The sequence below is a fragment of the Pararge aegeria genome, chromosome 13, assembly GCF_905163445.1.
Source record: "Pararge aegeria chromosome 13, ilParAegt1.1, whole genome shotgun sequence".
Classification (NCBI taxonomy): Eukaryota; Metazoa; Arthropoda; class Insecta; order Lepidoptera; family Nymphalidae; genus Pararge; species Pararge aegeria.
The window spans coordinates 17,983,432-17,994,737 of NC_053192.1; the positions used below are offsets into that span (position 1 = coordinate 17,983,432).

The window sequence follows — 11,306 nt, forward strand, 5'->3', positions numbered from 1 at the left end:
AATCGTGGACCGTATACAAGCTGGTTTTTGCTAAGCTGGTAAATGGAAAAATAAACACCAAATTAAGACCTAGAAGTCCTAATTTGATTTTTATCTTTATTTCATGCCTCGAAGAGCACGCTAGCCAGATCCCAATTACACAGATTACACAGTACCTAAAAGCTTGAGGCCAGACGTTTTTAATTTTCAACTGTGAGACGCATTTCTGCTGAATATAATTACATAACTATTAAGTACGAAACTGCAAAACGTTAACTCAAGATGTTCGACTCACTACTTACACGCTATAAATGTGACTGTAGCATGTATCGACTAAATAAAATGGACCAAATGTCTTTCGGTTTAGAGTCGCAACTCTTGTACTTCTTATTCTTGTTGTGCAAACTCCCGGTCAAAAACTCGAGCTTAAAAATTGAAGACACTTTTGAGCTTTAATACACTGCCAATAAAATCGATTTTATTCCGGGGCTTAAATATTTCCATACTCGAAAACGACTTGTCGCTTGTGAGCGAACAAATCTTGCACTTTGGCTAATGGTCGGGGACCAGGGTGAGCTGCTTTGGTGAACGTGTATCGGAATGCTTCGCATCATCATCATCATATCAACCGATTACTGGCCCAGTATAGGGCACAGGTCTCCTCCCACAATGAGACTGGGTTAAGGCCGTAGTTCACCACGCTGGCCCAGTGCGGATTGGTGGACTCCACACACCTTTACTCATTAACATCATTAACATCTTACTGCAGGGCTAGCACAGGCCGGAGACAAATATTATATCCCCCGATTATATTCCCTGATAGGGAATATAACTTAAATGTCCCTTGAATAAAATTTGTGTTAATGCAGCAAAAGTGCCTTCAGTAGGCCTATTTTAATAAGTAATGTTTTCACTTAGACTAAAACTTTTACTTACTATTGCAAATATATAGTCTACAAAAACTCTCTTTTAACCTTCTTCTTCTCTTTTTACTATTGCATCTTATAACATGTAACCAACAAACAGACATACTCTTTAATTTATTACATAAGTGCGTGTGACAGATTCGTTTTTGTTGACTACTTATATCGAAACTCGTCTCAAGATTACAAATTACAATAATTGTTCATGACATTGGAAACGGAAACAACAAATAACGTATGCTGAATGTAACAGAGTTCACAATCGCAAATAACTCAAGATAAATGCTGAACGCTATCGTGTTTATTCAGTAATTATATACTCAAGGATATTTTAAAGTAAATAATGAACTGAAACTGTATGATATGATATTTCTAATAAGATTCATTTTGTTTTGTCTAAAGACGCCATTTTTGACTACCACAGTTATTCAGAACGATAAGAGTGATTTCAGAAGAATATGAAATACTAGGAAAGAAGTTAATTATAAGATGCATATACATTTTTTGACGTCAATATGGACGTGGAGTTTATAAGACATAATTTTGAGGATAGTTATAATGGAGTACTCACGAAAACAAGTAAGTTTTATTTTTATAACACATGTCAACAAATATATAAATCCAGGATATCAAATTAACTGTCTCGTATATGTAACGGCTTCACAAATTGCGTGCTCGCACATGTTGGTCTAAATCTAGGCTACTTTTTACTTGTTAGTTCATTAAATTAGTAATGATCATCGTCTCACTGAAATGAGAAAGTTTGTATTTACGCATCAGAAATGCGTTATGGCTTATCTGAATACGAAGAGTTTTTTTGTTTGACTGTGTATATTGTGTTTACAGAATTCAAGCTTGGTGTGCGGCACCTGCAAATGGTCTACATGTTTGTTTGCTCTCTTGTACTGGGAATGCTGCGTGGCAGCAATGGCGTCGGCGTGCTCGCCATCGCTGACTATACACGCAAAAATGACACTTACGTGCCGGTAACAATAGAAAACAAATAAATATTACTTGACTTATATTCTTCTATTCTACTATTAGTACATAAATTCCATGATAAAAAAGAGAATCCTTTTAATCCGCGTAATATTTATTTGGTCCTATAATCTGTATCCATTAATTTAGTACCAAATCACAAATATATTAGAAAAAATAATATATACATGCATAACAATCCTTAAACATATACTATACATAACTATATATAAAATGAAAAATACGTAATCCTAAGAAAGGATATTATTTCTGAATCAATTATCTTGTTTTCATAACTAGTAAGCGTAAATCTGATTAAAGTTAGTGGGATTAAAAATTAATGAGGATTTGATTAAGATCTTTCATAAAAGATTATTATCGCGAAACAATTCATTGAATATTGACTGGTATTTATATTATTGTATTTTGTAAAGCCATTAAATCACTTATACAAATTTCACTATCCACAGTCTATCGTCACTTAACCTATAGCCTTCAAATACTGCATTTTTCGCTGCATTTTGCATTCCAGCACCTTCAAATCCTATCATCGTGACCTCTAATCTGTGTGATTACCGCCTATTTCTATTTGTTAAGTATTGGTAACTTCGGTCCACATATTTTTCTGGGCCTTATAGGGTCATTCAGAAAATAGCTATTTTTACTATTCGCTTTTAACTTTGTTAAAGTTCAGCGTGTGATGTTTATTTTTTTAATTCTCTTATTTCAGATCCATAACTGGGATATGCGGATCCAAGGAACTGTTTTATCATCGTTTCTATTTGGATATGCCCTGATCCTGGTGCCAGCAGAGTTATATCTGAAGCAAATGGCGGACAAGTTGATATTAACTGCTGTTCTCCTAATTAACGGTGGTCTTGCTGCTGCCATGCCAACGATAGTCAATAAGGTATATAACTGTACTATTCTATTAAGTAATATATGCTTTCAGTGTCTGTCATCACACGCCTATAACATTTCGCTGCTGGACTAAAGGCCAGCAGACGAGTAGGTGATCGCAGTAGATGGCAGAACACAGAGCGCTGCTGGTGCCTCTTACGACACCAGCGGGCACTGGTGGGATTGTGACAACAGCATTCGCCGTCACCACACCAAACAACACTCCATTGTGTATGACACTAATTTACAAATAGTAGAAAATTGAATCTCTTATTAAAGCATTTCCTGTAGATTGACAAAAAGGCCGAGACAAGTATCTTAAATCCAGAATATGCCAGCAACAAAAAATACACCAATATAGAGGTAACCGGAGGTAGTAGTAGGACTTAGCAGTTAGACTAATTCTGATGTCCGGATGTACTTCTTTAAGTTTTTATATGGCTGATGATGATAATAATATTTTCAGGGTGGCTGGATCGCCGTCTGCAATGCGCAGTTTCTGATGGGAATGACTCAAGCTTGCCTGACTCCTGTCAACCAGAAGCTAATATCCAACTGGCTTCCACCAGGAGAAAGAGAAGTCTTCGGTTTTATTATTCAAGGAGGTAACAATTTAATAAGATCTTCAGAGATTTCAGAGAATTTAAAGATAAAACATATCTTTTTGGCGTATTTGTCAGCATTTATTAAGAAGTCGGTCTTGTTCACACCTGACAAATTTGGCACTATAGTTGGTTTAATTTATGTATCCAGACAAAACAAAATAAGTAGATCTCAGTTAATACTTAGTTTGTTTTTTTCAGCAATACTAATAGGTACGATTATATCCTTGCCAATATCCGGTCTATTAACCGAATCCCGTTTATCCTGGGAGCTGATATTCTACTCGCAAGCCATGATGACGCTGTCAATGGCAGTGATATGGAGTCTTCTGACAGGCAGCTCACCTGAACGGCATCAGGCCATGGGAGATACTGAAAAAGAGTTTATAAGGGAAACTCTTGCGGGATATCACCAAGTAAGGATATTTTGAACCCACAATCAGGAAATGCTCAATTGTGACTGCCCTGCGTTAAATTTGAACCTATTCTCACTATTTTTATCTAAAATTGTTTATCTTAAAATCGTTTGATTAAACGATTCGTTGGGTTCGAATTTCTCAACTGACACTGGTTTACTAAACACATTACAATGCAGTTTTAACTAGACAATGTTAACGAAACTTATATAACTTTTTAATACTATATATATATATATATATATATATGTATATATATATATATGTATATATATATATATATATCATCAATCATATCAACCGATTGACGTAGCTCAAGGAGATTTTAGAAGAGAAGAAGTAATTCCTATAGAGATGATTTCAATGTGGTCATGGTGACATAACATCCTTTGTAAATTAAAACTCGCTGACGTGAAAGTATAAGTGACAACTTTTATATGTCTGGGTATTTTTGTCATAGCTTACTATATAATAAGTTTGGGCAAAAATAGTCATTTTGGCACTTTTGCTTAAACATAATTACTATTTTCAAAGGAAATGGAACCTATACCTTACCTTTAGAGACCTTTAGAGGTCACTGTAACAGAAAAGTATAATCTAATTTAATAACACTCTCATTGATTGCCCTCCAAGTCCGTTTACTCGGGATGTGAGATTTTCTATTTGCTAGATCAGACTAGATATAAAACACAATGGAATGGTAATGGATCAATTACATCATTACATAAGCAGCACGTGCAGAAATAATAATTTATTTAGTTTTTAAATCTTTATATTTTTGTTAGTGTTGGTTTAATCAATTTAAAATTTAATTGCAGAAAAAGCTTCAAAAGCCTTGGTGTCGAATTCTGCAGACGAAGCAATTTTGGGCGTTAGCGCTCGCTCATTCGGCTGCTAATGTTCTCTTCGTGTTCTTCTTGTTTGAAATACCAGTGTTCCTGCATTCTATGCATCTATCTATTAGACGTGTGAGTTTTTATTACATTAGCCTTTGTAGAATCTTTGGCGTTTAATTTTTTATACTGTTATCTTTATTTCATTATCATTATCATCATCCGTAATAACCCATTACGGCTCTACTACCGGGCACGTAAGGCTTGTTAGTTTTATAAAAAGTAGATTAGAAAAGGGCAGTCGGGAACAATTATTAAGTTTAAAGTCAACATCATAAAGATTGAAGAAATTATACATTACACCGTACAGATGCTACTACTTTTCGCGGGGTGTAGCAAATTAAGTTTGACAAATAATTGTTTTTGTTACAATTCTCTTTTCATTTCAGTGCAGCTGGCAAGCAGCGCTACCCTTAGTTGCAATGTGGGTGGTTCACATAATGACTGCTCCCGCTGTTGAACTGTTCTACAGATTTGGTCACATTAATTTCTTGTTTGACGTCAAATATTTCAGAAAAATCATAAATGGCTTAGGTATTTATGTATTTATACTATATGCCAATTAATTATAAGACAATATTATATAGGCAATAATAGTCGTAATTATTTATAAATTTTTTTAGTGTTTTTACCTGCTCTTGGAGGAATTTTACATTTTATAAATTTAAACTTTCGGAACCGACAGGATTTTATCCTGTGACTCTCCGGCAATCGCGGCCTGAGAGCTTTAACCAATTAAGCTACGGTTCTCCTACCGTCAATGCCGACATTAGTATATGCCTTTTACATCAGTCTTATAGCGATCTACTTTTTCAAAGGTCCATATTACAATGAGATACGTTTGAAACAAGATATGACACATTGCTATTTTATAATTGTTATTATTCTTGTTACTTGCACTTGGTAGAATTAACAATTTTATAAATTTAAAATGCACATAAAAATTTTCAGAGCTGTCGGGATTTGAACCTGCAATCGCGGCCTCAGCGCGACCAATTAAGCTACGGCAATCCCACCGTCGATGCCAAAATTAGTATATGCCTTTTTATATGCATTTTAAATTTATAAAATAGTCGGACTGCTTGTATAAAGTTACCCTGCAATCTTTCAAATTTTAGTCAATATAAACCTCTGAGCTATTGAAGCTTAAAAATCAACCCTAATTAAATTGGAGGACATTTTGATGAAGGTATGTGGATCGTGGGTATAAATTGAATTTGTTTTAATTACAGGAACTTTCGGGATAATAATAGGATTAACGATTTTACCCAATTTAGTTTCAAACTGGAATCACTTAGGGGTTATCGTTTTAATTGGAACATTGGGTCTAGTCGGATTACAATTTTCTGGATTCCTTGTAAGTTAATTGAAATATGATTACTTTTAGATTTAACTGACTTCCTGACCTTTTCTCACACAACATCACGCGCGTCAAATTCAATCGTAGTAGTAGAACTAGAAATAAACAGATGTCTAACTATCGACAAGACACGATGCAAATCCCACGATATAAATGGCCGCAGTTGTATGTAATCCAGATGTAACAGTGCAAATATTGGGTCAAAACCGGAAATGTGATTTATTTAATATAATTATATCTGGCCTGTATTTACCTCTGTACCGATCATGCTTAGGTTCTTGTGATTATCACTTAAATCAGGTTATAGTGAGAATCTCTTCGTTTATGAGCACAGCATCCAGTGGTGTCACTGTGATAAGCTTCTACGTTGTACAATCTGCACTTCATGCAATGAATTTACATGGTCTTTGCTATTTATAACTAGTTAATGGGCCTAGCTTTACTGTAATGTACATGGATAAAAACTAATGATTCTACTCTGACGATATTCAGCACAAAGCATTTATTGTTTGTATCTATTACCAGTAGTAACTTTAACATTGTTCCAGGAAAACCATAAGGACATGACACAAAACTATCAAGGGACATTGCTGTTGATGAGCAGCGTGGTCGCCAGCACGCTGGGAGCTTTAGTTCCGCTGGTATCTGGACTGGTGATAGGCGATGATGTTGTAAGACCGTTAAGCTTTCTGTACTATGTGGCTCAAAAAGCTTTGTCGTGGCTTACAAAGAACTTAAAGACTAACTAGATTTCGGATCTTAAATGATGATTTTTTTAACACACCGGAGATGAACAAAGGAAATATTTATTAAATATTTATTCTAGCGCTAGGAGGATGAATAGAAGCACATATTATCTACAAAAGCTCGCCATTTTTGAATATCCAATAATTTTGCTATTGCAGCTTGCTTTCTGGAGAAGGGCGTAGCATCCGCGGGTTTTCTTCAGACAAAGTGGCTGGCATCAGCTAGTTAGTGAAAGAATATATATTTGTTAGCTATCTTATAATCGCGAAGAAACAACCCCAGAATGTAAATCCCATTTTTGTTTGTAGATTTGGGCAACAACCGGTATACATGATAATATCCAAAAGGAGTTTAACATCTCTGACAGATATGGAAAGATCGACCGAATGCAATTTCATCCGAGTACTTGCGGAAACATTGCTTCGCTAGATATTATATTAAAATGCAATTGGAGTATACTTCGTTTGTTTTAATTGACAGGATCATGTGGGAAAGTTTTGTGTGAAACTCGAGCTTTTCCAATCTCAGTACAGGGCCAGTAAATAAGGTATAGCTTACCTGCACTGAGTGACTTGGTGTGGCTCCACCAAGTCACTTATAAACGTAGCTTTAATAGCGTATCCTGATGGAGATGTGTCAGGGTTCTGTAGGGCGGTTTGATCTTATGGGGCAATTAGGGGACAATTCTGTCGATGCCTGCTGAGGAATATTTTTAATAGAAAGCTTTTTTCAGAAAGTATCTATTGAAACCGTGACCTTGAAATTTTAGTCTACCCGTGTCCACAAAGTCTACAATTTTAATTTTGAGGGCTAACTGTAATGTTCAATCGCTTTAAGCAGTATTCATTTAAAATTACAGTTTATTTAGCATGTCATCGCATCCTTGGAATCCTTACTAATATTATAAATGAGGAAGTGTGTACGTTCGTTTGTTTTTCCTTCATTGTCTAACTTAGCAACCAATAACATTTATATTGGCATAAGATTAGCTGAAAGGACTAAAAGAAACCTTAATAAACGCGGACGAAAAAAGTCAGTATCCCACTCAAAATAATAGTAGGTAAATAGCTAGCCAGGTTATATCTATAATGCGTCGGTCTCCAGAATGTTTTATTTTTGCGCTAAAACATAAATCGGCCCATCGATTTAGTTGCGAAATGAAAACAAAAGATAAACACTAAATTAATTTACAATTCAATACGCTTAGGTATGGTAATTTTACAATTCCTCTGGAGTTGTATTTAAATAACAAACCAATCTTAGTTTACTTTAAATGATAACTGTAAGACTCATTTTACAGCTTAGTATCCGAATAATTTTCGTTATAAACTAAAGACACGGCTAATAATGATATTGTTTTACATCTTAACACTTAAAGGGCTCTGCATTGGATAAGGAACATAAAACACATAAATGTCTCTCAGGTGGACCGTTTCTAATAGAGCTGAGTAGCAGAACAGAGACAAAGAGAGCGTAAAAATGTTTTTTTTGTACAGTGCGAGTTACGTATTTATTTGGTTGACTTCTATGAGTCGTTGCGTGGTGTAAAACAAGCTTATTTAAGAATAAGCCTATCAACGGTATTTTTTTAATACGACTGGCTGTTCAGTGTTGAGCAGTTCCAAAGATTAGCGTGTTCAAACAAAAATAACACTCTTCACTTCTTTAAAAAAATATTTAATAATGCACTTGGAATAGCACTCACTCGTACATCAATAGATCTCAGTGCTATTGGGCTCAAATGTGGAAGATAAAGTGATAAAAATATCAAGTCATTTGGCTTTAAATAATTATCTGATTAGTCCATTCTTTCACGTCTTCGCTTGGCTCCGCTCAATGGAAACGCTCCGTAAAGTTTTAATTAAACTCGTCTTTCTTTGCTCTTTAAACTCAGATCACCTAGTAGCAGTGTAACTTGTTGCTTTTAAACAACAAAGTACTCATCTGAAATTTTTAAAGCCTCCATTATAAATGTAGTAATTATAAAGCAACTTAGGAGCGGATTAAGATGTATTTTTTGTTTAAGTGTACTTTTCACTTGGCGGAATGGTGCTTTAAATTTTTTACGATACCCGAATTTCTTAGTGCTGCTATTTAAAAATTAATATTTTTAATGTTATATACGCATCGTAGGTGCAAGCTTTGGTCCCATTTAAAATTTTATATATATTTTTTAAACAGAATAAATTGTCATATGCAAAGAGGGCTTATAGCGACCTACGTATACAATACATTAATGGCTTCAAAGTATTGTTGGGGCTGCCGCGCTTCTGCAGTGCCTCAAAAATGTTTGCGGAGAATCACGTTGATGACTTCTATGCAATCATGAGAAAAAGATCTGCGTCAATGATGAGCAGAATGCGCGGAAACTCCAACAATATTTTGAAAATATTAGGTAATAAATGGGAAAATCCCTTTATAGAGCACTGGGTTTGTACACACTCAAACACCAAGTGCTCAAGAGAGTACTTACCTTAGTTAGAAGATTCCTAATTATTTATTATTTATACGTTTGGCTAATTTTAAAATAAAATACATTTGGAAAATTTCATAGCTATGAATTATTAATTTTATTATTATTATTAGAACATAACAATAATAAAGAAAATATATAAGAATTAAATATTAATAAACTATGTTTCTAGTTCAATCTCAACCGCTGGAGGATAATGTTTATGTCACTGGCGGGCTTCTACATCGGATGTAACATCGTTTACTCCGCCTTCGCAAGCAGCGAGCGACAAGAGTGGGACGGGACTCTCAAGCAGAAGTTTGGATATAGTAATGGTAGGTATATTACTTGTATGTTTTGTCCGTCCGTTGTCTCCTTATGGCAGTGATATTAAAAAAATAATTCAAAATTCGTTTATTTCAAGTAGCCCTAATAAAAGCACTTTTGAAACGTCAAGTCTGTCTGTGTGTAGTGACTCTACCACCGGTTCGGAAGGCAGATTCTACCGAGAAGAAGCCGGCGAGAAACTCAGTCTCTTTCTGAGTGAGTGATTCTGGTTCTGCTACGGATCGCCTTATTCCTGATTTATACAAATACTCTTGACATAGCTATCTCGATCGCGAGCTGAGTTAACCTAAATCTTCTTATAAGCCCCATAGTTAACGAAAATTTATATAATATTAAATAAATAAATATATTTGACGGCCGACTGGTGCAGTGGGCAGCGGCCCTGCTTTCTGATTCCAAAGCCGTGGGTTCGATTCTCCCAACTGAACAATGTTTGTGTAATGAAAATGTGTGCTTTTCAGTGTGTGGATGTTTATTTGTATTTTATAAGTATTTATGTATTATGTATAAAAATATTCATCAGTCATCTTAGTACCCATAACACAAGCTACGCTTACTTTGGGGATAGATGGCGAGGTGAGTATTGTCGCAGTAAAAATAAATATAAGAATAATAAATTCATTTACTACTAAGTATTATAAATGCGTATGTTTTTTCTGTCCTTACTTTACGCTTTATAACTTAGCCAAATCAACTTGATTTTCGTTATAGAGCTAGTTGAAAGGACGAAGAGTAACTTATGGTTTTCATTGACTTGTCGTGTCTTCAAAAAATATGACTCATTGAAGATATCAAATAATTCTTAACTTAAAAAAAACTTTTACTAATATTTGTTTCAATTATTTCTTATTTTGCTAATAAATATACTACGACCAACAACACATCGCCATCTTTCCCCCAAAAAAGCGTAGCATGTGTTATGGTTACTAAAATAACTGATGAATATTTTTATAAATATAATACACATAAATACTTATAACGTACGGATAAATACCCAGACGCTTAAAAACAAACATGTTCGTCACACAAACATTTTCCAGTTGTGGAAATCGAGCCCACGGCGTTGGCCTCAGAAGGCTGCCCATTGCCTGGAAAGCTGTAAATTAAATAAGGAAAGAAAAAGCACTTAACTAACGAAATTATAATGATTATTTTAAAATAATATTTCCAAGAAAAAAGCTGTTTACGTGTACTCATTGTATAAAACCTACATACACACTTTGAAAAGTTTTAAAAGAATATAGATTACACAATTACATTATCTGTTTTGTCCACAGATGTCACTAACATGGAACTAGAAGAGCTAAGCCAATCTAAAGTTAACAATCGATGTTTAGAAGAAGATACTGTAGTATAAGCATAGAAATATTATGTGATTATAGCCGAAAAAATTCTTAATTTTAATCTTATGAATTAAAAAAAACATTTCATTTACAGTAGTACCACATTCTGTTCGGTGTGTTTTATTTTGTTTTCTATTCGAAATATCTCAAATTAGTTTATTCAGTACATGAAATATCTGACATGAGGTGTATTACAAAATGTAATAATGAATGCAAATTTATTTGTTAACAAATTACAATTAAATCCGCTTGCGGTTGAAATTGATTACTAGGTTATATAATATTCACAGTTAGCTACGTAATAATAATGAATTCCCAAACAATAATAAAACAATAATATTTAAATTGGATCAGTGATTTTGATT

The 11,306-nt window shown here is 34.3% G+C and overlaps 1 protein-coding gene across 1 annotated transcript; it reads left to right on the forward strand.

The window, feature by feature from the left end:
• The first annotated feature begins 1,299 nt into the window (after positions 1–1,299).
• Positions 1,300–11,032, forward strand: LOC120628922 (putative inorganic phosphate cotransporter). The gene is made up of 11 exons (XM_039897596.1): positions 1,300–1,481; positions 1,749–1,888; positions 2,611–2,790; positions 3,247–3,385; positions 3,584–3,798; positions 4,617–4,766; positions 5,081–5,225; positions 5,924–6,048; positions 6,600–6,722; positions 9,444–9,585; positions 10,876–11,032. The coding sequence occupies exons 1-11, from the start codon at positions 1,418–1,420 to the stop codon at positions 10,953–10,955; spliced, it is 1,503 nt and encodes a 500-aa protein (XP_039753530.1). The 5' UTR covers positions 1,300–1,417; the 3' UTR covers positions 10,956–11,032.
• The last annotated feature ends 274 nt before the right edge of the window (positions 11,033–11,306 follow it).

Excerpts from the sequence above, each read along its gene's own strand:
- LOC120628922 (XM_039897596.1), top strand. The coding sequence starts at position 1,418 with ATGGACGTGGAGTTTATAAGACATAATTTTGAGGATAGTTATAATGGA. Across the intron at positions 1,889-2,610 it reads AAAATGACACTTACGTGCCG|ATCCATAACTGGGATATGCG; the intron begins GTAACAATAGAA and ends CTCTTATTTCAG. Across the intron at positions 3,799-4,616 it reads CTCTTGCGGGATATCACCAA|AAAAAGCTTCAAAAGCCTTG; the intron begins GTAAGGATATTT and ends ATTTAATTGCAG.